General features: G+C 36.1%; 1 protein-coding gene across 1 annotated transcript in view; it reads right to left on the bottom strand.

Annotated features, from left to right (window-relative positions):
- LOC120628176 overlaps nucleotides 1–26,951 on the bottom strand; it is an 80,134-nt gene that overhangs the window by 19,674 nt on the left and 33,509 nt on the right. Inside the window, exons 3-11 of the mRNA XM_039896417.1 lie at nucleotides 14,023–14,224; nucleotides 13,465–13,623; nucleotides 12,628–13,113; nucleotides 10,061–10,191; nucleotides 9,302–9,522; nucleotides 8,772–8,944; nucleotides 7,508–7,686; nucleotides 5,482–6,453; nucleotides 531–688 (exon numbers count right to left, since the gene is read on the bottom strand). Coding sequence (XP_039752351.1) covers nucleotides 531–688; nucleotides 5,482–6,453; nucleotides 7,508–7,686; nucleotides 8,772–8,944; nucleotides 9,302–9,522; nucleotides 10,061–10,191; nucleotides 12,628–13,113; nucleotides 13,465–13,623; nucleotides 14,023–14,224 — 2,681 coding nt within the window. The remainder of the gene's footprint in view (nucleotides 1–530; nucleotides 689–5,481; nucleotides 6,454–7,507; nucleotides 7,687–8,771; nucleotides 8,945–9,301; nucleotides 9,523–10,060; nucleotides 10,192–12,627; nucleotides 13,114–13,464; nucleotides 13,624–14,022; nucleotides 14,225–26,951) is intronic.

The raw sequence follows: 26,951 nt of genomic DNA, 5'->3' as shown, positions 1-26,951 counted from the left end.
TAAGATCAAACATATTCTTTAGAGCTGTCTAGCTCTGGTCCTGCAACATGTCTATCACTGCACTGCGGGTGTTAATGCCATTGAAATGTTGACGCGGTCATCATGGTGTTTGAGCTATAAAGCTAAAGCTGTATAGCACTCTATGAAGCTAGATAGTTAAGTACAACATATGCTAAGATGACATTCAAAATTCAAAAAATTCAAAATTCAATTAGGCCTAATATAAGCACTTTTGAAATGTCAAGTCTGTCTGTTTGTAGTGACTCTACCACCGGTTCGGAAGGCAGATTCTACCGAGAAGAAGCCGGCAAGAAATTTAGCAGTTGCTCATCAACAATTTACATTTTACATTTTAACATTTATTTTTCTATCTTGTGAGAGCTGAAAGCGGAGCCGGATGCTTCAAAGCAACCTTGTCATTAAGAAATTCATCAATAGTAACCTCGCTGTAATAAATGTGTTTTAACAAATTCCTTAAACTTATGAATTGGCATTATAACATCAAGCAATACCGTAGGTAGGTAGCTTACCCGTCAACACAGGCTGCGGAAGTCACGACGACATCAGGTCTGGTGATCACTCCACCGCACAGGAGGCTCTTGTTGGTCTGGAGCAGCACCATCGCTTGCCAGGGGATCTCTGCGAAGTCCACTTCCAGGTCTTTGCGGTTGCCGGCCGGTCTTTGGGGCTGGCGGAAAAAGGCAAAGATAAATAGTGTTCCTCAGGTCAAACTTTTGGCCTGAGGGTATTGTGTACCGTCGTTTTAGGGAAAAAAAACCCCTTCTAAAGCTTACTTATTTGTTCTGTATTTATGTATAGTATATATATCAAATATTTATAATTGTTTATATATTAAGTATTTATTTAAAAAAATTATCGTTGTTTGTTTTTGTCATGTTTTAAGGCTATAGTTAGCCAAGCAAGGAAGATATTTGCTTATTATAATTTTTAGCTATGCCTTGAAACTACTAGACTGATTTTTATACGGTAATTTAAGCAGATCGCAGGTCCTATGTTTTAAGATTATATGCCAGCAGGGGGCGTTGTTGTTAATTTCATTTATATTATAATTATATTGATCCGTAGATAAATAAAAGCCGCTTACTATATTTTCTGTAACTCGTTTTTAATACCGGTTATTATAATACGGCGATCGTTAACTTTTCTAAACCTGCGCTACTGGTCAGTGATGTAACGGTAAGCAGAGGTCAGATAGCCATCCCTCCATAATCACGGAGGGTATATCAATTTGGTTGAGATTGGGTTAAGGCCGTAGTCCACCACGCTGCACCAGTGCTTATTGGTGGACTCCACACACCTTTGAGAATATTATCGAGAATTCTAGGGCATGTAGGTTTTCTCACGATGTTTTTCTTCAGCGTTGAAGCATGTGATATTTTAATTACTAAAAACGCACATAATTTAGAATGAGAAGAGAGGTGCATGCTGGGATTCGAACTCGGCCTCCCGAAAGTGAAGTCGAGCTCCTAGCCACTCGGCTATCACCGCTTCAACTAACTAACTCTATGCTAAAATACAAGTCAATTGGTTTGCGGAGAACCGAGTTGATGGCTTCTACGCAATTATTAGGATTGAGAGAAGCTCTAATATTGTTCTGAATGTTTTAACTGACAGGCAGGATAGTGTATTTAAAGCGCACTGGATTTCAGCTTTAGTATGTAGTAACATTAATTATATTAACTAAGATAGATATTAAGTTTATTGTGAATTACTAAAACATGGACCTTTGTAGTCTGAAATAAATGCAACACAATACAGTTACTTAGTTAAGGCGTTAAGTAAGGACAAACAAACAAGTACACTTTCGCATTTACAATATTAAATAAGTACCTAAGTAAGTATGTACTAGTATAGATAATATGGCCGATATTATACAGGAAATAAAAAGCAATCAAACCTTTGATAGGTGTATAAATGTTATGAGTACTTATTTATAGTCAAGAGATGATAGCCAATAAAACCAAGATGCGATCGCCATTGCTAAAATGTCAGAAGCATTCAAAGAAATGTGCTTCTGGCATTAACACGTGAACTTTGTATAAAGATTATAAAATTTAAGAACCTTTAGAATACAATTAATGTGAATTTAATTTGAGAACCGGATTACGTGGAATAATAAATATGTCGATAATAAATTGATTCGATGCTTTCAAGACGTCTTTTATAATTTCGCAAATTAGGTAGGTATTAAATTCAGTAATAAACTAATTCGACATTTAAGTTTAGGTTATCAACGATAAAGTATCGGCAGTCGTACGACTCATATCGTATTGGTGAAGTGCAGCCGACTAGAAAGCCGTCATCACCACCAACCAATTAGCGGCCAACTACTGGGCTCGGGTCTCCTCTCAGAGTGAGAAGGGTTCAGGCCGTAGTCTACCACGCTGGCAAAGTGCATATTGGTAGACTTCACACGCCCTATAATGGCGCCCGATAATGTTATGAAGAACTCTCAGGCATGCAGGTTTCCTCGCGATGTTTTCGTTCAACGTTTAAAGCATGTGATTTAAATTGCTTGAATTAAAAACGCACATAGCTCCGAAAAGTCAGTGGTGCGTGCCGGAGCTCAAACTCAGTCTCCACGAACGGAAAACCGAAGCCTTACCCACTAGGCTATCACTGCTATATGGTAAAGTACTTACTATACTTCCTACGGCCCTGAGCGAGTGCACGTACCTCAGTTCGAAATTAGGCGTCGCTGAAGGGAACCGAGGCAAAAATATCCCGTTTTGAGTGTTATTTTTCTATTGATGCATTTTTTAAATTGTGTTTTATATATGACTATATATCTATTGTAAAGTATTCTATGTGCTTTGTATGCGACAAAATAATGTTTTTAATATAACCATAGGCCCTTTTTGAAGAGATACTTTGCTAATCAATTATCTATCCATACTTTTAGTTTTAAGGCACTTTAATTTATTTTGTATTTTCAGTACATAGAGACAGTAGGTATTTTTGTTATACACTAATAAAGGTTTTGTCAATGCGTTAAAAGGTATTTTTTAATGGCATGTTAAACTTATAAAAACTAAAGCTCGGAAAAACTTCTATTTTTTTCTTAATATACCAAAAATAACATTTCGGCCAAAGGGTCTTTTGTAACATCAAGTCTGCGATTACCAACGTAATGAAAGCAGAGTCTACTACGCAAAACTTCCATAGTAGAATGAATAGTCAAATATTTCAAATGTTTCACCCCGGCTCTTGAATAAATTCGTTATAAGGTGGTACGAAACCGGGCTGTTGCGAAACGGACGTATATTAACATGACATTTGATGTTTTAACTTTTAACCGACACGACGAAATGGTGTTGCAATCACAAAATTCCATACATCAATAGTAAGGTTGCATCTTCGAATATTAAGGTTGCATCTACGTATATTTGTACTTGAACATTATTGGCGATTCCTTTTGAACCCCGACGGGTTTTCGCACGCAGTGTGTAAACCGTAAGGAATTTACTGAGTTTGATGCGTTTTTTTTGGAAGACCTGTTTAATCACCATTGTTCTTGCTTAAGATTCATCGACATCTGTTCTAGCTGGCAAAGTTTTTCAAATTACCACGCGAGCGAACCCGCGGCTTAAAGCTATAAAAATAACTATAAAAATCTTCTAAGATTTGAGGGATATAACATCGCCCAAAAATGCATCGAAAAGACAAAACCTCCTCTTGTTAGAAATTGGTTGATATCACCAATTGATAATTAAGAGTTTCGTATAATATTTTGTATCCGACTCTTCTATCATTATCTTTTTAAGGCTAGATGAGTCAGCCAAATATGGCTTGACTTAACCTTGATTCGTTTAACACAAAATCACCGATTCGTTATTATTATTATTTCGATTTATTGGTACAATACGCTGTGTCATAATGGAACGAATATAATAAAAATTTGCATCAAATTATCAAATATCCATTAAGAAACAAATTGCATACGAATAAATTATAATATAAAATTTTTAATAATACGATAGGATTGCGTTATATTTAGGACTCGTTTTTTATTGGATCCTTGACAGATGTTGTCATTAAACAATCAAAAGAAGTATTTTTTTATTCCAAAACAAGTTAGCCCTTGACTGCAATATGACCTGGTGCTAAGTGATGGTGTAGTTCAAGATGGTAGCGGGCTAACCTATTAGGCAATATGGCAGTTGAAAACCCATACGTACACCTAATAGGTTTCTACGCGACTTCGTACCGGAACGGTTAATAGCTTTGAGGTATTTGCTCATTAGCTTTGGGCTAAGGCCGTAGTCCACCACGCTGGCCAAGTGCGGATTGGTGGACACAACACACCTATGAGAACATTATATAGAACTCTCAGGCACGGAGGTTTCCTCGAGATCTTTTGCACCGTTGAAGCAAGTGATATTTTAATTACTTAAAACGCACATAACTTTGAAAAGTTGGAGGTCTTTCGAATTCGAATTCGGCCCCTCTGAAAGCGAAGTCGAGTCGCGCATGAAAGAAGGTTACAGAGACTAAAAAGACTTACGCCCGTTTTTACTAAACCTAGATATCGCCTAAATCTTATAATTAATGATTCATGTTCAGGCGATGTCTATAGAAAGAAATCATTGCATACATCAACCGTCAACCAATAGGTGATAACTATTGGTTGACGGTTGATGTATGCCTTGGAATCTCCTTAGCGTTACTTATTTAGACATTGCCTGGTTCTTCGTTAGTCAACACGGGCATTAGAGGCCAGTGGATTGATGGAGTGAAGGGCGACATGAGGGTATTTAGAGTTTCAGCGTAAAAAGAAAACGGCTATTGACTGCCTCTGACAAAAAAGTTTGCTTGAAAAAGCAAAGGTAAAAATGTGACTGGCCTGTAGAACCGGAACGACGATGATGTATAAACACATTTATCTACTTCTATTTACATTTTAGTATTTAAATTATTAATAAAAAAATATACTACGACAATACACACATCGCCATCTAGCCCCAAAGTAAGCGTAGCTCGTGTTACGGTTACTAAGATTACTGATGAATATTTTTATGAATAATATACATAAATACTTATAATATACAAATAAACATCCAACACTGAAAAACATTCGTGCTCATCACGCAAACATGTACAAGTTGTGGAAATCGAGCCTACGGCCACGGGCTCAGAAAGCAGGGTCGTTGCCCACTGCGCCATTCGGCATTTATATTGAATGTTTGTGTTATTAATTGTATCAAAGTTATTATATATTATTCTAGCATAAGCACGTTTGAAATGTCAAGTCTGTCTGTTTGTAGTTACTCTACCACCGGTTCGGAAGACAGATAGCTGGCAAGAAACTCAGCAAATAGCAGTCTCAGGAAGGGATTGCCCATCATACTATATACTACATATTACATTGTTCGATTGTTAAACGAAACAGACAAACCAGGGTAATAAACGAATGAAAGAAAGTTTAGGGAATAAAATGTTGAAATCATTGCTATTACTTACATTCAAAACTCCACACTGTCCGCCTCCGCCGGTGTACCGCTGCAGGAAAACTCTGTTTACTGATTCATCATATTCATTTTCTACTCCAAAACCTTGTCCCTGGCTCACAATCTGGCCTTGCCCCTGGGTCACAATCTGACCGACTCCCTGACGAATTGCCTGACCGAATCCTTGTGAAGTAATCACTCCACCACCTTGGCTCACGTATTGCCCTTTTCCTTGGGACACTAATTGCCCTTGTCCACGGCGAATTCCTTGGCCGAATCCTTGGGACACTAGCGCTCCTTGCCCTTGGCTCACATATTGACCCTGTCCTTCACGAATTCCCGCGCCAAAACCTTGGGATACTAAAGCTCCATTTCCTTGAGAAACGAGCTCACCCTGTCCTTGAATAACACCCTGTCCGAAGCCTTGGGTAACGCCTTGTCCAACTCCTTGGGAAACGTATGCTCCTTGACCCTGGCGGATGCCTTGGCCAACACCTTGGGAAACGATTGCACCTTGACCCTGACGGATACCTTGACCGACTCCATTGGAAACATAGGCACCTTGGCCTTGACTGGCAAGACCTCCCTCACTCTGACTGACTAGACCTCCTGCGACTTGTGATACAAATCCTCCTGCACCCTGAGATCCGAAGCCAGCTTGTCCTTGTGTCACAATAGCACCTTGACCTTGACGTACACCTTGGCCAACTCCTTGGGACACAAACTGTCCTTGTCCTTGTCTCACTCCTTGTCCAACTCCTTGGCTCACGAGTGAACCTTGACCCTGGCTGACAAACTGGCCTTGCCCTTCACGAATGCCGAAACCTGCGCCTTGAGACACAGCGGCTCCTTGTCCTTGAGACACAAATTGTCCTTCTCCTTGAGATACTAACACGCCTTGTCCTTGTAATCCGTACTGGCCCTGTCCCGTGGTCACGCCTAATCCTACACCTTTTTGCCCAACGCCGAATTGTGTTTGTTGACCCTGTTAACAACGAAACATTATTTAGTGATGTTCATTTCCAAAACGTCCTTTTAAGCTAGTGGAAAGAAGCTTCCATCGCAACCACAACCGTAATTTTGGTAAATAACGCCGATGATCGTCCTAAAACTGTTACATACTTTTTAATAATGCAATTATTAACTTTAGTTCTGTGGTCAATAAACATAAATTTATAGATACATATGTAAATTAACATAAAGTGATCAATCATTTAATGTACGAGTATACCTACATATTTTTATTTGAATCACTATTTTAATTTTATTTATTACTAAAGACTTAATTGGCGACTTCCGTTATTAATAATTTAAAAATAAATCGTTTTGCATTCTACGACTCAATGGAGCACTTGCTTATTCCTGCGACTCCCTGACCATATATATAACTTATTGAGGATTGTTATTCGAATCATTTCTTTTTGATTGAAGTTCAGCGCCGAAATAGGTTTTACCTTTCTGGATAGGATTAAAGTGGTTATAGCGCTGAATGTTACCTAACTATCAACACACACGATTGTTATTTCCATGAATATCAGTTTTTTTTATTATTTTGTACTTTAAATTGTACTGTATTCACAATTCAACAATGCATTGTTAAAATAAAAGTGCGACTGTACAGGCAATACCACATACTTGTAACGATTGCGTATGTCTACACTTCCAACTTATTAAAGTTTCTAAATCGCTATCAATATGATATATACAAACATAAGAACAAGTATAATTTATTTTACTTAATCGACCTACTATTAATAATTAACATGTTGAATAAAGCGTGTCGTTACACTGAAATGTATGTACTTTAAGACAACTATGCGGAATGTTTTAAATAATTTATTATTATTTTATTTAAATGATAACATCAATTAAGCGGCATTAATTAAATTAATTAATCTTTAATTAAACTCTATTTATAATAACTTTTAAAATAAATTAAAAACGACTATGTATTATGTCAAAGTAAAAAAAATTACGAAAATATCCTGTTTTCTATGTTTTGTATCCTCTACTAAAAGTTTTGCTGTGTGATAACGTACCTGTCCAGTGAGTCCGAACTGTCCTGCTCCGCCAATACCAATTTGGCCCACTCCAACCTGGCCGTATTGCCCTTGCCCTTGAGACACAAGCTCTCCTTGCCCTTGAGAGACAAACGCGCCTTGGCCCCTGGTGCCTTGCGCGAAGGCTGTGTTAGTTTGAGATCCTGAACCGATTTGACCTGTTTAAAAAATAAATATACTCATTTGGCTAGTAGTCAGAGAAATCATTATTTTATTATTCCTGCATTGCGAGGTTTAGACAATTACTTTTGTGATTTGTCAGCCTAAACAGTAAAGATACGATGAATTAAAAATCAGTTGGAAATGAATGACGATTACTTTAATTTATTTTAAGTTTAAGTAAATCAAGACATTACGAAACACATAAAAGTGTTACATTAGTTCCTTTAAAAATTTGTAATTCAAATCAATTTACATCCATCTACAATCTATAAAACAATAAAAAATGCTAATGCGCATCCATGAAATGGTCACACTATCGTCATGTCGCTCGACAAAAAGTTGTACATAGTATACACGCATTATATCTTCAATAAAAAAAAAATACAATATATATAAAAACAAAATAACTTTTGAAAAAATTTTAGTAAAACCTTTTACAAATTTGTATAATAACGATCAGTAATAAAGGATTTATGGCGCTAAGTCCAGTAACATTATTTACTTTGACGTTTTATTGATCCGTTCTCGAACACGACTTTACGATTACTTGTCTTCTAGTTCTACTAAGGATCCTGTTGTATCTAAATATAACCTCTGCATAGCTTCTTTGCTGTCGAAGACGACGCCCCCGATTTCTGTCGTCACCCGGACGTAGGCTTTATCGACGTTGGCGACTTTGACGTATGTCACGGGGGCGTTCGTACTAATCCCTAGTCGAATAAACCCAAATACCCAAGGTCGTCTAAGGTCCGAGTCTCACAGAAGACAACTTAATTCCAGTCCGAGTCTCACAGAAGACACCTTAATTCCAAACCATTCCCTCAATTTCGTCGTGACTGAACGCACCAGGGTGACACTGTTTTAACCCATAGCATTTCCTATCATCTACAGATAATTCTAAACAGCAATTTGATTTTTATTTGTAGTTCGTCTTTATTGGCTCATTCTCTTCTTAATCCAATCTATTCTCATTGACCATCCATACATTGGTGAAGAGTTTAGAAAATATACATAATATAAGTATATTATGAAACAAAATGTCGCTAGTGACTTCGCTAACGATTCCAAGAGTTCGACTTACCTTGTCCAACAATTCCGACCTGACCTCTGCCTCCCTGGCCGTATTGTCCTTGACCGCCGATACCGAACTGACCCTGACCTCCGAGTCCGAATTGACCCTTCGCGGGGAAGGGGGTGATTGGGGTCACTGGGGTCACTGGAGGTCTGTACGCGGAAACTGTTGGTTTGGGTGTACTGTGGAGAAAAACGTAACATATAGCAAGCTAGATAAAGTAAGGTAAAATATACCAGGTAAATCAGCAGGTTTTGCAAGATAAGTATATTCTCAAAACTAACGAGTGACTCTTTGGTCGTTGTGGAATTCAGTTTTCCGGTTTCTTAAGCTAACTTAAAAAGTTCTGTCGCAATCCGTTCAGTGCTGCCTTAAAATAATCTAAATCATTCCTTGCAAAGTCCTCTACAATACCAGCCTGCATTACAGCTTGGATACAAAAATAAATAAATAAAATTTTGTTTTATAAAATCTCGTACATATATAAATATGAATTTACCCATGGAATGCTAAGCCAAAGAGAATTATTTGATACTGACATGAAGTTGTTGAGGTAGACGGAGCCGGTCGCAGGTGGGCGGGCGGTTGCGGGCGGTCGCACGTTGTTAGGGCTGGGCCGACTGTCTGGCACGTACTTGCCGTCGTTGCCACCGAACACACCGGGCACCCACTTGCCCAGCTGATTGGTGGGCCAGGGGTCCGTGTACCACGGGTCTCGGCAGCACTTGCCAACGACCCCGGTCGCAAGGTCCCTGCAGTCCTGCGAACGGAAAACAGCCTTAGGTCTCTTCCCTCATCATAATCACTACCATCCTTATTATCAAACCATTACTGGCCCACTACAGGCCACGGGTCTCCTTTCAAAATAAGAAAGGTTTTGGCCTTAGTCCACCACGCTGGCGCAGTGCGGATTGGTAGAATTCAGATGCCTTTAAGAGCATTATGGAGAACTCTGGTTTCCTCACGATTTTTTCCTTTACAATTAAAGCAATTAATGTGCCCCCGAAAAGGTAAGCCCTAAGAGGATAATTGGGGTATTTAACAGGCGTCGCGTTATATTGAAATTATACTTAGTAGCTTTGGCCAAAAAATGTGTCTTTGATATGGAAGAGTGAGGCCGCCTGACACAGGTATTTTGTTGCTTACCAGGAAGTCTCCACAACATGTATCATTTACAATGTATGAGACTTAATAACCGATTTTTATTAAGAAGAGGTTCTTCATTTGTGTTACTGAGCCCTGTGAACATTTAATCAAAAGAAAAGGAACGCTTATTATTATTTAAAGATCGTACTCACAGTGAGAGGTACTCTGTAAGCGTTTTGATCCCTGGTCAGGAAAACGGTGGTGTTGGAAATGACTCCCTCCGCTGTACAGAACTCGATGGGCGTGCACTTAAGGGCTGCGGCGCAACCAGCTGGTATTTCACCTGATTAATAAACACTTGGTAAGTATCAAATGGCCCACAGCTGAGCTTAGGCCTTAGGTTAATTTTATGTATACAACGTGTAACCGAATCACGAAATAATATTGAAGGTTGCATAAGTATATTTCATAAGGAAAAATAAGCCTATTTACTTTCCATAAAAACGAATTAAAAATATTCAAATTGTTTACTTGTGACAGCCCTATTGAAGATGAAAGAACGCCACGCGCACAGTACCTACGCTACGCGACGCGTACTTATATAAAGGGACAGGAGTCACATGATTTTAATTTTGCATGTGGTGTTTTGGGCTGTATCTGATTTAATTTAGTAAAAACTTTGGCAGAGGTTTACTGAAACACCATTAGGTTTTCGGTTTCACAGATAAGTCTCAGAGACTGTATATAACGTACCTCTAAAGCCTGTGAAGTATTATTTCGGTTTGCATTTACACGGAGCTATTTCAAAAAACATGTCGATTTGATGACGGATGAAAACGAGTGGTTGATACAAGAATTACAAAATCTTAACATAACTTTTATACAATAGAGAAAACACTATTTTTAACGCACTGTTATAATTGCCGCGTTGGACTTAAATTAGCAAGCTGGACTACAAATGAAAAGGTGGGGTTCTAGCCCCGTTTTTGTTGGGTCAAACTTTATTACGTATGTGGGTTATCACTAAATAATAGTCAAAGCCTGGCGGGCTTACGCAGCACGGAGTATTTTAGCAATAAAACCCATATATATATCCTCCTATTTTACGGGAAGGCTGTGCAGGGGACCTAGAAATGGTTGATTATGATAATGAAATGCTTGCAAAAAGGACGCGAAAGTTGAATAGAAAAAACCGACGCGTTGGATTAATAATATAATTGAACGCGTAATAATATCAATAATTATGAGATTAAGTTTATCTGAATTCATGACATCTGAGGAGTGTGTTTTAGTACAACTTTGTTATAGAACTATTGCAAATTTTGTTGCTAACATTTAACTTAAACCTATTTTATTTTCTAAAAACTACTAAGAGGTTAGTAGTTTAGTTTTAGGTTTAGCGTTTTGTGACGATGATGAGCTTAAGTCATTCCATTTCCTGCAGAGAGGACAGTTCCATCTACAAGCTAAGGTTATGACAACTGAGTAACCAGTGGCGTGCATTGCATATACGCAAATAAGCAGTGCATACCCTACCCTCAGGGTCTTACAGAGCCTTCAGATAGGACCATTAAAGTTTTGTAATTAAAAATGTTGTGCAAAACACCTTGTGTATACCCTGGGTCCAAGGGCTATGAACGCCACTGTGAGTAAGGTACTTAAAAATCTGCGGGTACAGGTGTGTAACGAGTAACTGAGTAAGGTGCATAACGTTTCTAAAATGCTATGCTTAAGCTATGCTAAAGATCATAAGCTTCGCTATTATAAATAATACATTCAGAAGCACAAGTAAACAGCGCGATAAATAAAAAACGTATAACGACTAAAAATTATCATAGTTAGTGCTAGGAAACGGTTTTTTATTTTTTATTTCACCTCGTGTTTATGTGCAAAAACTTGCTATACCTAAACAAAATATTATTCTTAAATGAGCTTAATTAAAACTTGATTTTCACGAACGTACCTACAAATTATCTAGTTAATCCAGTTATGTATTAGTGTGGCTATTATTTACCCGAACACCTGCTATTTAATCTGATAATTGCTATTTTGACTCGAATGACCTCATGTCTAGGTATTTGATTAGGTACAAGAAATATGCGGAGTCGGAAATCGATTTTATTAATATTGAGATTAAAAAATGTCTAGCCTGACTAAAAGTTTGCTATGAAAGGTTATAAACCTTAGATTAAAATTAAAAAATACTGATATATGTGTAGTTATGGTTCTTCAGCGTTAATCGCTTTTTTACTAAATTACCACTTTGTCTTTAATAACTCATCACCTCATCTTTAGCATCTCTACGACTACGACTATGTCATAATATTAAGAAAACAAGTTAATCCCACTAAAAACGTTCTGTAAAAAAACTAGCCAAGTCTCGAAGGAGCTGCTTCTTCATCTCTAAAAAGTAATAAAATCATGTCATGCCAAGTCTAAGGTTCCTTACTGCGATTTCTTTATTATTATATTAAATGGTGTGTAACTTGGCCGTTAAACATTCTTCATACGTTAGAGGGTAAAAGTAAATTTTGTTTACACGTAATGTTATATCTGTTGTAACTACCTATGTTTGTTATTGGTAATTGGACGCTAGTGTCTCATTTTAGACTGTTGTTGCAGCATTGACAATGCTGACTTCTGCTCTCTTCTTTTTGGAGCGTCAAATTGACCACCGATCTATCATAAAATAGACGTACAGACGGAATTCTATCAATGATTAGAAGTCATGAGGCAGGGCTAACTTGTAGTGGAATAAAAAAAAATAGATTAAACTTACTTGGAATGGGAACTGGAGTAGGTTTGACTACAGCAGGTCTGAGCTGATCCAGAATCAACGATCCATCGGAGTACGGAGGTACAATGGTTTCCCTCTGTATCGTCTGTTCTCCAATCGGGGGTAGGTAGGCGGGGGCTGCGGTGGAGGTAATAGGGCGCGGGATTGGGGGAGGTATGTAGGTAGGCTTACGGGTAACGATAGGCCGTGGGGTAATGATGGGTCTGGGGGTAGTGAAAGGTTTAGGGGTAGTAACAAAGGTGGGGTTAGGGAAAACAGTGGAGCTCACGATGTTAGTGCCGCTGTTTGTGTTATCTACAGGAGGGAGGTAGGGGATGCCAGGTTTAAGGACTGTGCCGACCGCTCCAGGTCTGTAAACTCCAGCTGTCTCGCTGCCAGCGGAGAAAGAGTCTGTGTCGATGAAGTTTGATTGGCTGACCGGCTTGAGTCCGGCGCCGAAACTCGTTGTCGGGGCGACGGTGGAAATGCCTAGGAGAGAAAGACACACATTTTATTTTTAGAGCACATTTACCAGAGTAGGTATTAATCCAGTATTCAGTTAAGATTTTTCATTATAATTCCAATTCGATCGGTAATGCACGTACAAGTTTGTCCAATACAAAATGTAGCAGAAATGTATTCGGCTTTAGTTGTTAACTGTACTGATAACCATCTGTCAAGGTAGAAAAATTCTAAGTAAAACATTTATTTATTCAGATAGGCACACTGCTACTTTGTATATAGGGCGACTACTTTAAAACGTGTTGTCATATCTAGTACATTATTGATTGATGTTTAATTTAAAGCGTCAGCGTGATATAAAAAGTGTGTATGTTTAACCTCTGTTAGCTCCAAAAGCCGCAGTTGATCCGTAGCCCTTAGCTCCTAAACTGGAACCGAATGCCCCAGTCGACGATGAACCTAAGGTAGATGTTCCGCTGCCAAACCGTGTTGTACCTTTAGCGGCTGTAGCTCCGAGGGTTGAGCCGAAGCCAGAACCTGGTAGGGTAACATTCACATGAGTACAGCTCTTAGATCATATAAAGACTGTAGTCTGTTATCGCAAAACAAAATGTTGTTAACAAAAGACGAGCTGGCAGTTGCAACGATTGATTTCATTGGCGTACAATTTGTAATACGTTAAATTTTCCCATACGCACTGTTGTCCCAAATTCTACAACCTTGATCCACAGAATTAAGAACATACAGAAGCCGCACCACAAACTGTTGTTAGCAAATGACTAGCAGTTGCAACGATGGATTTCTTTAGCGTACAATTTGTAATACCTGAAATTTTCCCATATACGCATTTTGTCTCATCTAAATATCTCATATATATATAGTATGCGTAGGTCGAAAAAGGTTTCACTTAAAAATAAAAAAGATATTACAACTCACCGAAGGCACTTTGGGTTGTGCCTTTTCCGAAGCTCGATTGCGATCCGAATGAGGAACCCCGTTGGGCGTTGAAAGCGTTGGCGCCCTGGCTGGCGAACCCGGCGCCTTGTGCGGCGAAGGTGGATCCCACTCCAAGGCTACTTGCTATGGTGCTCACGTCAATTCTGCAGCAGATTTCGGTGAGGGTGCTGCAGTATGGTTTCTGTAACAAAAGAGATTTCTTTTAACTTTAGGTAAAATTTACATGTTACGATCAAGAAATTTTAAAATAATAGACTAAATAACGACCTCCGTGGCGCAATGGTGAGTGCTGTGTCTTACAAGCGGAGATCCCAAGTTCGATCACCGTAGAGAAGATTTTATAGCTACCTATGGGGATTTAAAATTTCTAAACTGGGTACTAATTTAAAAAATGCGAAAGTGTGTTTCTTTATGTGAATCTAAAATTTTCGCTGTGTTTCTTTGTTTTTGTATCGGTCCTTCCTAGACGCCCGTACTAAAAAACCAAGCTTGAATTCGACATAGAGTAAGTTGAAAGGACGGAGAGTAACATTATCTACTTATTATCTACACTTCTAATAAAACTGTAACTGGAATATTTCTGTATATTTAATATATTTTGAAAATTTTGACCGGGGGATGCTTTATAATCGACACTGAGTCCTAAACAGATTTTTATTTAATTTTTGTCTGTCTGTCTGTCTGAATGTCTGTCCGGGCATCACGTGAATACTACTGCACGGATTTAAATAAAATTTGGTATAGTGATAGCTGATATACCGGGTCAACATATAGGATACTTCTTATCCCGATAAACTACGGTTAAGTTTCCTACGGGAAATGGGATGAAATTTGTTATCAATTTTACTTCATAGCTCCGTTAAATTTCGACTAATTTTTATAATTATTTTTTTAAAAGTGTATACTATCAAGCATGTTCTGTCTAATTTTAATGAAGATCTGATAAATATTATCGGAGATATAGGACATAACTCTTCACAGATAACAGCAAGTCGCGAGGCATATGGGACAACGATCGAATGCATGCGTATCATCCTACTAAATACTAATATTATAAATGCGAAAGAAATAAAGTAATATAAATATTAAGTTTGATTATATACCTGCAAATTCAGTTTTAAAATATTGAAATTGAACCTATCGCTTAAAAGTTGCGACGGGTACGGCCGCGAATAACATAGTTTGGAAATAAAACAGGCCCACCTGGTAGGTAGCGCTGCAATTAGTTTCTAGGTTTTTTTCTAGGTGCAGACGAAGTTGCGTGGGTCTGCTAGTCTATCTATATAACTACTTATTATCCTAGGAAACAATTGACTCCCACGCGATTTGCTTAAAACCGTAGTAAACGCAGAATAAGAACGTAAGCAACGGCGAGCAATAGAATTTATAAAATGCTCTGTGTTCTAGCAGGTCCCTGGTTTGATACCCGGCGGGAGTGATATGGAAATTCATATTTCCTGAATTTGGTCTGATCTGGTCTGGCTGTTACCAAAGACCACTTAGCGATTATGCGTTCCGGGACGATGTGGCGCAGAAGTCTATAGAGGGTATGAGTTTATTTGAATTACCCTAACCCGTTTTACTGCTGCCATCTTAGACTATCATCATCACTTGCCATTAGGTGAGATGCTAAGGGCTAATTTGTAGTGGAATAGAAAAAAAAAGACCCACGTAGCTGCGAGGCAGCGTTGTTAAGCTACAAATACCTCTCTTATATGAAAGAGAGAAGGCCCGTGCTATCCACACAACATTATTTACGACTTTTAATAGTATGTATATACTTACTCATTTATTGTATGTTAAAGTATTTAATTATGTAAGTGTTGTTATTATATATATTAGTTTATTTTTATATTTATTTATTTATTATATTATTTACTTTTTATCTATTTGTGCACACTAGTTTATGTATTAGCATGTAGTTATTCGCATGTATGTATTTTAATATTTGTACCACCAGCAGTCTATTCTCCTCTTCTTTTTTTTCCTAATTCTAAGGTTGCCTGGCAGAGATCGCTACTAAGCGATAAGGCCGCCTTTTGTATTACTACTTCTTTCGATGTTTCTGTTTTTGTTATATTTTAAATATGTTAATGTTGTGGTATACAAATAAAGAGTTTAATAATTATTGTATTATTTAAGTATGTTTTAGTATATATTAGTTTATTATTTATTATTTTTAGTATTTCATGTGTGTAATCTTGATAAGTATTAGTGTGTAATTGTTCGTAAGTATGTATATAATAATAATACACCCCACAAATCGGTTTCCCTTGGTTTTCCTAATCCTAAGGTTGCCTGGAAGAGATCGCTACTAAGCGATAAGGCCACCCTTTGTATGAAACTTTTTAAGTTTATTTTTGTTGTGTCCATTGTTTTATTTTCTTATTTGTGGTGTATAAATAAAAATAAATAAATTATTAGCAAAAAATATACATGCATATATGCGTTATAGGCAATTGCCTATAACAGTCTGGACTAATAATAGTCTGGACTTTTTAAGCTAGTGCTAGGTAGTGTTTAAGCCTAGCAGCTATATTGATAATTATTGGATAGAAGCAGGCGTTACTTTGAAATTACTAACTTAACAATTATTCATTGTAAAGTTAATATCTCCTAAGGATGCTCCGGTTTCAGAGCGAAACGTTCGTAAAGGTACATTGCCGAAGATCTGTTTGGTGTGGAGTATAATGATTGAAGAAATTATAAATTACATCATACATATTCTCCTTCTTTTCGCAGAGTATAGCAAATAATGCTTAATTTTCATAATATATTGATAAGGAAACGAATAAGTTCGGAAAATTACTAACTGTCCCCTCGTAGCAATAGGAAAAAAAGTTGGGTCTTTATGTAGTTTTTAATATGAATATATAACCTACGAAGTTCTACCTGTAGCCGATCTATCACACGCCCTTACCGGGTTATACGAGAGCAGCCATTAGGGCTTTAACTAGCAGGGGGAGCCTTCTATTATTTGATGACTAAACTTTGGGAAGCCTCAGATATTTATCTACGTGGTCGGCAGTCAAGATAATTTTCAAACAATATCCATCTTAGTTCAAAAGCTGTCTCGTTAAATCCCACAATTTACTGACCTATGCAAATTGTGGTGACATACATATATTATATCGCGATTAGTTAATTTATATTGACGTACCCTTTGATATAATAGATAAATTTAATATAAACGATAGATAAATCCATAAGTGGGTGCCATTTATGGATCAAATAGGCCGTGTGGTTTAAGTTATAAACTAGCTTTGCTCCGCAGTATCTATCGCTTAAACAATAGGTTGTAGTTTAATAGGATATACATATCAATAAATAAATATAGCACGACAACATTCACATTGCCATCTAGCCCCAAAGTAAACATAGCTTGTGTTATGGGTATTGAGATGACTGATGAATATTTTTATGAATAATATACATAAATACTAAATATATAATCCCTACTAATATGTGATTGTAAGTTTGTTTGTTACGCTTTCACGCAAAAACTACGATCCCGATCATCATTAAACTTTGTACATATATACTTGGAGGTATTAGAAGTAACATAGGATATTTTTTATCTCGAAATTAAGTTTAGTTCTGGGGATCAAAGTTTTTGACGATTTTTCACCGTCAAATGATAACCGATTTAAACAACTATTTTTGTACTATAGATATTATATATACGGTTATAATTTCTGTTTAATTTTGCGCAAATTTCGTGTAGATCTGATGAATGTGATTGGAGGTGGAGGACAGAACTTCTCAGCGGACAGCAGCTAGCTAGAAATGTGTATTGTCGTAGTACAAACAAAATTAAAACAGGCTTTGTTATGTATTTTTTTATATGAGGTTCTTAAGCGCTATAAAGCACACATAACTCTTATATTTTAGTACTAATATTAATGGTGCTTAACATTTGAGAAGGTTTTATAAATTATGAATTACTCAGTGTTAAGATCAGGGAGCTCACTACCATCGCTTAGAGCAGTATTATTTGAAAATAACAGTTTATATGACATACCTATCAACAACAGAGGAGCAGCAAAAGAATATCGCCTTAGGCGATGCGATTGTGTTCTTTTTATAATTTTTCAAGATGATTCAAAACTGCGATTATAAAAAAAATGTTTTGCTACAAATAAAGTCCTTTAATCTGGAAACGTATCTTTACTATTAATTAAACTGGTAATGTGTGTTTAATTGTTTGTCTTTCCATCACGCCTTAACCAAGCAACAAAAAATATAAGGTATAGATTTAGTTGTAAGGTCGGAGAGTAACATGGCCACTTTTTATCAAAGGAAATCATTGTTTGTTTTCCTATGATTTGTTTCCTTTCCACGGGATATGTAAAAGCCGTTATAAATGCGGCCGAAAAATAATATTATCATATCAATTGCATTGCCTTTTTAACAATAAAATCAGTAAATTAACCTTCAGCTCCATCAAATTACACAAGTGCCACAGATAAACGAAAATAGCAGGTTGAATGGTAGCTGATGGTTGCTCTCTGACAGCTGTCAAAGTGGCTAAAGGTTAAATGTCAGTTATACTTAGTATCTACTGAAATTTACGAGATTGGAATGAACTAAAATATCGCGTTAGCCGGATCTTCGTGATACGTTATGATGACCTTTCTAGCACAACGGATTGCGCTGTATTCTTATATCGTGGAGGTCTCGTGTTCAATTCCCATTAAAGGCATTAGAACTTATAATTTCGTTCGGGAGGGTTCGTCCATCACTACTTCCGGTATGATGTCGCGTAGCAACCGATTATGTTGAACATGGTTGATCTAATATCGCTTTATCTATTACAAAATCGTTGTCCATCGTACCACCAGTAACTATGGACCATCCAGACAAAGGGAAATTCAGAAAACATAAATTCCCAAATAGCACTTGCCTGGGTTAGAATATGGGACTTCCCACACATTCACCACTAGTCCAACGGGGTCGAATACAATTTGTATGGAGATGCGGACCGGTCGTAACTCTTATTATACGTTTCTATGATTTTAATGCCCGTTTTCACTGAAGACGAGTTAGGGAATGCCTAACGCTTAATCTAAGAAGATATCTAGGCATACAACAACCACTCATAGTTATCACCTAAGGGTTGGTGAAACGTTATTTTTGTATAGCTATCGCCTTAATCACTAGGCCTTCGGTTTAGGCGATAGTTAAAATAATAAATAGCTGACCCGTGCAACTTCGTCTGCACCAAATTGGTTATTACCGGAAAACACGAATAAAATGACATTTTCTATAAATGAATCCTAGCTAGATCGATATATCGCCACCGAAACCCCCTGTATAGTAAATTTCATGAAAATCGTTGGAGCCGATTCCGAGTTTCCAATTATATACATACAAGAATTGCTCGTTTAAAGATATAAGATTGATTTGGAACACTTAAAATATTAGCAAAGGTGGCACTGCAATAGTAAAACTGTGACGATGCTTAAGTGTAGTTAAAACGGGCATATTTCTAGTAAGATTCCTTATGTAATAAATACGCTGTCATGTATGATAAATACAACAGCGAAGCGCGGATACAAGACGTGCATTTAAATATTGTAATGAATGCAAATCTCCGGGAACACAGCCTCCTGTCTGGGCCGGTATTGCTGACACTGGCTTTATGGTAATCTTTGCGAAACAAATTGATCTTCTACGATCATCCTGTAATTTCATTTCAATTCTCATAATCATCGTTCTGTTGGAACAAACAAGCAGCCCCGGATCTATGATTTTTTCGAATCAGTGCAGAAACTTGATAGCTTTGAAGCGTTGAGATAAATTGTTAAAAAAAACACTCAAAAATATAAAAACTTCTTTAGAATCGTTGAGATTTCAAACTCGATAAAACGAAACAATAAGACACAAACATTTAAATGTATAGGACAGAGTGAGATAGAAAACATTATAATTTTTTTTACCTATTCTAACCTAAATAATAAACCTTACATTTATCCTAATAGTTCTGATACTCTACATCCACCTCAATACTAGTTTTCAGAAGTTACACTTCTGCCGTGTGTGAATAAATTGTACAGGATTATTTTGATTAGTATTTTTCGTGAATATGACAATAAACTGGTTCTTTATTATCTACTAGCTGTTGCCCGCGTCTATTACGGTTTTTTACAAATTTTTAGTTTTTTGTCCTAGGATAAAAGCTAGCCTATGTTATTCTCCGTCTTTCCAACTAACTCTATGTCAAAAATCAAGTAGATTATTGGCCCAGTAAGGGCGTAAAGAAATAACAAACAAAGACACGGAAACCAGTTCAGTCCCTAATAGTTCTACATCATTAATTACTACTTTACTATGAGTTTAATATTAAAACTGGCAGTTTGAGCACTAACTTGTGTAGAGCTATGCAAATGCAAATATTGCAATACCAGACACGCTTCGCTAACGGCTTTAAGACCATGTAAATCTGTCGTGACTTGAGGATTTTATTAGTGAAAGAAATACATCCATATTCTTGGCCTGAATAGCGTTTGCAATCTTCGACCTATACCTACTTAAAATTTACACCAAATCCTCGCGGCTTATATGTGATGTTTAAATATAATAAATACTGTCTTTATTTGCTTGTTTCGTTTAGTTTAGGCATGACTGCGGATCATTATTTTCTGTCAAGAAATTTTTAGTATCGGCCTGGGCTTAGAAATTTGCAGTGTTCCACCTTTTAAATTTTCGGATGAACACTTGCCGATAACCAACTGAGGGCTATGGCTTCACCGGGGGAGTGGGGCGAGCGCGATAGCTCGCCATGAGAACGACATCGGGGGGAAATGAATGATATCCACCTTTGTGCCTTTTATGCAATCCCTTTATGGTCTATCTTTCTTCGTCTTTCATGCAGTGACTTCTTCTGCCACCCAGTGACTTGATGATTTTGAATAGATAGCTGTGTTTATAGTTCAATATTTATGGCGAAGAGGCATGTCGACTAATTTTGAAAAACTGCCCTATGATTATCGTAAGTATCTACTATATCGAAAAAAACTTTATTCTTGCAGAATTTACAGTATTTTTTTGAAGTTCAAGCGGCACATAATTATGGTTATGTAGACGTGACGTCATAATTTTGAATTCGGCGGTTCACCTGTCTTATTGATAGATTTTACAGTTTTATTAGATACGAATCTCACTTCTAGTATAAATAAAAATACGTTTATCATAATATACATATATGATAAACGTGTTTTTATTTATATGATTCATATAATGATATTATGTAAAATACATTATATTAGCGATTCTTAGTTACTCTTATAACGCCTGTTTTAAACATTTAATGAAAACGTAAAGTAATATCTTTTGTACATATTATAAAGCAAGTTATGAACGATAAATAATAAGCTGTATTAAACAGGTAATTATTGCTTAGAGTTTGTTATTTTTACATAATAAAACGCCTTTTAGTTCCCAGATAAATGACACACTATGTATAAAATGCAAAATTCTAGAGAAAAACAATTAAATCCTTGTCTACATTTCATGATATACAATCATTACAAAATCCTTTTTTTTATGCGCTTAAAGAATTATAGTAATTGATGGTTTGCTTATTAATTTCCTCTGTAATGTTAAGATGGTAAAATAATTACTTTCAAGTGCTAAATAGTATGAAGTGACTAACCGTTTGTTCGAGAAACCACTCTAAAGTGGTGTGGTTTTTGATGCTTCAATATTAGTAGTGTACAGGGTTCTTTGTGTTCTTAATTCTTTGAAACCATCCGTAAGAAGCAACTCTTAAGGCTTATTTAATTTAACCTTTTGTATCGGAAACCATGTTTAATAAACCCTGTTTAGTTAACCACCGCCGTAAAACGACGGAGTGCTTTTATTTTGACGTGTTTGTGTGTGTGTCTGTCTGTGGCATCGTAGCGACCGAACGGATGAATCAATTTCGAGTTTGTGTTTTTTTTTGTTCGAAAGGTGAATTAGTCGGGAGTGTTCTTATATGTGTTTGATGAAAATCCGTCCAAAATGGCAGCCGTAACGAAATGGCTGTTTACATATTTTTTCACAGCTACCTCTATATGGGTATGAAATGGAAGGGCTTGACTATAAGAATACTATAAACTATGGACAATATCAAACCCGAGTGACCGCCACGTTAAAATTGCAAATTGCATTTTTTTCACTACTTACTTAAATACAAATTATATTACTTTTTGAAATATGGGTATTAAATAAAAGCTCGACTAGTAGAAAAATTCAAAATTGATATATTATGAAGATATTTATTTACGGAAGTTATGTGGGGCTGAGTATATGCTTTTATAACATGATACCAAAAGTAGAAGAAGAAGAAGAAGAAAAAGTCTTTATTGCACATACAAATATAAAATCAGGTTAACAAAAAAAAAAAAAAAAAACTATACATATGCACAAAGGCGGTCTTATCGCTTGAAGCGATCTCCTCCAGACAACCTTTGGTTGAAGAAACATATTAGAGAAAACGGGATAGTGCAATAATTAAATTGTGTAAAACATATATATTTATATATTTGTATATAAATATCAATATATATATATATCAATATATAAACTTAAATACATATTACTATTTAAACATACACATAAAATACATAGATATTTTGCTACATACTAGACAGGAAATAGTCTTTTAACCGTGATTTAAAGATGTTTAATGATTTGGACTGTCTTATATCCCTTGGCAGCTCATTCCATAAATTTACCACCTTTACCGTAAAAGAATTGCCATACGCCAATGAACGACTAGCAGGAACGTGTAACAAGCTGTCGTTATTAGCTCGCAGATTTAAGTGAACATTGCTACCAAGAAAGGTGAATCGCTCTTTCAAATATGGTGGAGTTTGCGGATAATATAAAATGGAGTAAAGGAGAGAAAGAGCGTGTAAGTTTCTACGAGAACGAATTGGTAGCCACTTCAATTGAGCACGATACTGAGACACATGATCAAATTTACGTATGCCGAAAATGAACCGTATACACAAGTTTTGCAGCCTCTCAAGTTTGTTTAGCATGGTCTCAGATAAATCCAAATAGCAGACATCTGCATAATCCAAAATAGGCAGTAATAATGTATTAGCTAAAAAAAATTTAGTTTTAATAGGTAAAAAGTTTTTCCACCGCCCCAAACACCGAACAGCACCAAAAATTTTGCGACTCATTTGAGAAACGTGTGGTACCCAAGACATAGTATTATCTATAATGAGTCCAAGATTCCTGACCTGAAGTAATATAAGATCTATGATTACATAATTTTAAAGAATGTATAAAAACACATTTAATACATCGAGGTTAGTATACTTTTTATGAGTTTCTTAATGACAGGGTTGCCTGGAAGCAAGCCGCTCCATTTTCATCTCACACAAGATTTTTAAATTGTAAAACGATGCGGATTCTTTTCGGTAGAATCTGCCTTCCGAACTGGTGGTAGAGTCACTACAAACAGACATACTTGACGTTTCAAAAGTGCTAATATATTAGGCCTACTTGAGATAAATAGTTTTTTTACCATGAAAATTCTGTAACACTAAACGTCTTATTATACGTTCGACATTTCAAACTGATAGTAAAAGAACGGAGAGCTTAACGTGCAATAATATAAATGCGAAAGGGTATTTGTTTGTTTGTCATTACGCCCTAACTAAGCAACCAATTAACTTGATTTTTGGCGTAGAGTTAGCTAAAAAAACGGACAGTAACATAAGTTTATTTTTATCCCAGGATAACAAACGGTACCTGGGATTTGTAAAAAACTGTAATAAACACCGACGAAGAACGCGAACACTTTAGAAATTCAATATTTTATGGCCAGACTCGAAGGCCCAATTTCACCGTTGAAACTTAAGCGTATCAAGCAAGCTAAACTCAGTTTAAACTTGATACAGGGCTGCAGTTTGAAATGCTGAACGTATTACGAAACGTGTTTGTATCAATCTTGGTTTTCGAAGCGGTCGGTGAAACCACGCCCTAAGACAGTAAAAAAATAATGTATACATATCACGGGGAAGTAGGTGCATAGCAAATATAATATATATACCAAACACGTGAGACAGTTAAAAGATATTTTAAGATGTTATCTACAATTATACAAACAATTATTTAAATTATACCCCGTGGGAATCCGTTCATTGTACATTGTATAATTGTCTTGAAAACATTTTTTTGTAGAAGATCGATTGTGGATTAATTCAGCTATTCGTTTTCTTGTTGTTGCTTAATTACGTCATTATGATATAACTTTCTGGTGTACTTATGAAGTACTAAGTATGGCCCGCGTCCTTCGTCAACGACTATTACGGTTTTTCACAAATCCCGTGGGAATTTTTTGTTTTCCTGGGATAAAAAGTACCATATCTTACGCTCCGCCCTTTCAAATAACTCTCTGCACAGAGTTATTTAAGCAACAAGTTTATTGGTTGCTTAGTTAGGGAAGGACAACCAAACAAACAAACGAACACACATTTATTAAGAGATTCCACCGAATGCCTATGCCGATAAGCAGTGGCGTGCATAGAAGGTATGCACAGGGTATGCAAATGATATAAAATGAAGAAAGCCTCCAGTACGCGTTATAAAAAACTTAAGGACAGGCTTTGTAAGAGTTATAAAAAGGTTTTCTTAATTTTATATCATCTGCATACCCTGTGCATACCCTCTATGCACGCGACTACTGATAATTATCATAAATTCGACTTGAAGTAATTAACACGTACTATTTAAACACACTTTCTTTCTCTTTTTGAACCCCCTTAGGTGTAGAAAAAACCTCTAGAACACTCAAGGAATATACTTTCAAAATTTCAAATTTATACGTTCAGCCTTTTGCCTTATAACTCTTGCTTTTTGTATAATTTGATGCTAGTATAGATAGTATGTCTAAACAATATTAGAGTTTGCAATATTCTAAATTACGTGATATATAAAAAGGATATGCTTCGAATTTTCTAACACGCCGGGTATTATTTGTTGATTTATTTTGTTTATGTATAGACAGGGTGAATTTTTAGTACGTTTTCATACTAGGTATTTATCTGGTATAAGTAAACTCACCTTTTTCTTACTATGTAATTATCAGGGTACCTGTCAGGTCATATTTAAGAATTTGTTAAGTTAGCCTTTAGGGTGGAATAACACAGGTATGTTAAACCTTAAAAGGCAGTTAAAGTGTAGAGTTTAGTATTTAGAATTGTAGACAATGCATTTATGCTTATTCAATATATTATACGCTGTACGGTTAGCAACAAATAAAAGAATTGCTTAAAAATATAAATAAAAGAGACATGAATTTTCTAAAATCTACTATATACAAAAATATCTTATTTTGCAGAAGTTAAAGATTTTGTTAATAAAAATTGTTAATTCTTTTTAAAAAATATTTTCATGGAAAACAATCGCCGGGTGTCATGGCCGCACTGGTGACGTAATAGGCAAATTGGAGCTTTAGTAAGCTTAAGTATAGCTAAGGATTATTGTTTTTGTATTGATAACAAAAACGTAGCAACTGATAGTTTATAAGTACAGAATACTGCTACTGCTGCTACTGCTGCTACTACTTTGACAGCCGAGTGGCGCAGTGGGCAGCGACCCTGCTTTCTGAGTCGTAGGCCGTGGGTTCGATTCCCACAACTGGAAAATGTTTGTGTGATGAGCACGATTGTTTTTCAGTGTCTGGGTGTTTATTTGTATATTATAAGTATTTATGTGTATCATATTCATAAAAATATTCATCAGCTGTCTTAGTACCCATAACACAAGCTACGCTTACTTTGGGGCTAGATGGCGATGTGTGTATTGTCGTAGTATATTTATTTATAGTATATTTATTTATTTATTTAATACTTTATACACACGGAGATTTTCGAAGATTAGCGGTACAAAATTATGTTTATATAGACGTGCCGACGTAATTTTGAATTCGCAGTTTCCTCTCATGGCGAATCGCTAGTTTTTGCAGTTTTATTTATATAATGAATAATTAATTTATTTAAATAAAAATTCGTTTTTCATAATACATAAATCATATTTCGTTCGATAAATACAATATTTCAGCGATTCCTTGGTACTGTCATCATGACTATTATATATATATTAATATGCGTTAAAAATGCAACTATTCATAATGACGTCATAAATTACAGGCACTAGTGTGTTATGATTTGAACGTCCGCGTTATAGTGAGTAAGGGATACATTATCGTAATACGTTATCATAAATACGCGTTTATCACTGACACACAATAGCATTAGTCACAAAAGGGTCATAGCACTCCGGAATAATATTTATATGCTGTTAAATTATGACAAGTACGGGTGGCAAAAAAGGTTTTTTTTAATTTCACTACAAGTTAGCCCTTGACTGCAATCTGGTAGTAAGCGATGATGCAGTTTAAGATGGTAGCGGGCTAAGCTGTTAGGGAGCATGGAAGTCACACCCCTAATAGGTTAATTATAATTTACATTCATTTTTAAGTCCAAAATTTTTAATTAATTCATTCATTAGTAATTTGCTAAAATAGGTAGCAAATATTCAGTTTTTTCATCACTGATTTCAGATAAATTGATTTACTAACAGCAACTAAAATATTTTTTAGAAGTTTAAAAATATTTTTGTATCCAAGTATTAAAGCGTATATTTTCAATATTCAAACAATATTAAAAGAAAAAAGAATGCAAATTGCGATGCAACACACTGGGAGTAACTTAATCATGAATATGTCATAATATATTCATTTATGGTTTATCGTTATTTGGATTGTACCCGTTAAGGATTTATCATTACACACATTAAGATCTATTATGTGATTATAATGTATTAATCTTGGAAGAAGCGTCAGCAAATTATTTAAATTAATATAACAAAGATGTTTGTAATATTAAAGTACGATATTAATATAG

Source organism: Pararge aegeria, chromosome 12 (genome assembly GCF_905163445.1).
Source record: "Pararge aegeria chromosome 12, ilParAegt1.1, whole genome shotgun sequence".
In the NCBI taxonomy this organism is placed as follows: domain Eukaryota; kingdom Metazoa; phylum Arthropoda; class Insecta; order Lepidoptera; family Nymphalidae; genus Pararge; species Pararge aegeria.
This window is presented reverse-complemented; position numbering and strand designations above follow the sequence as displayed.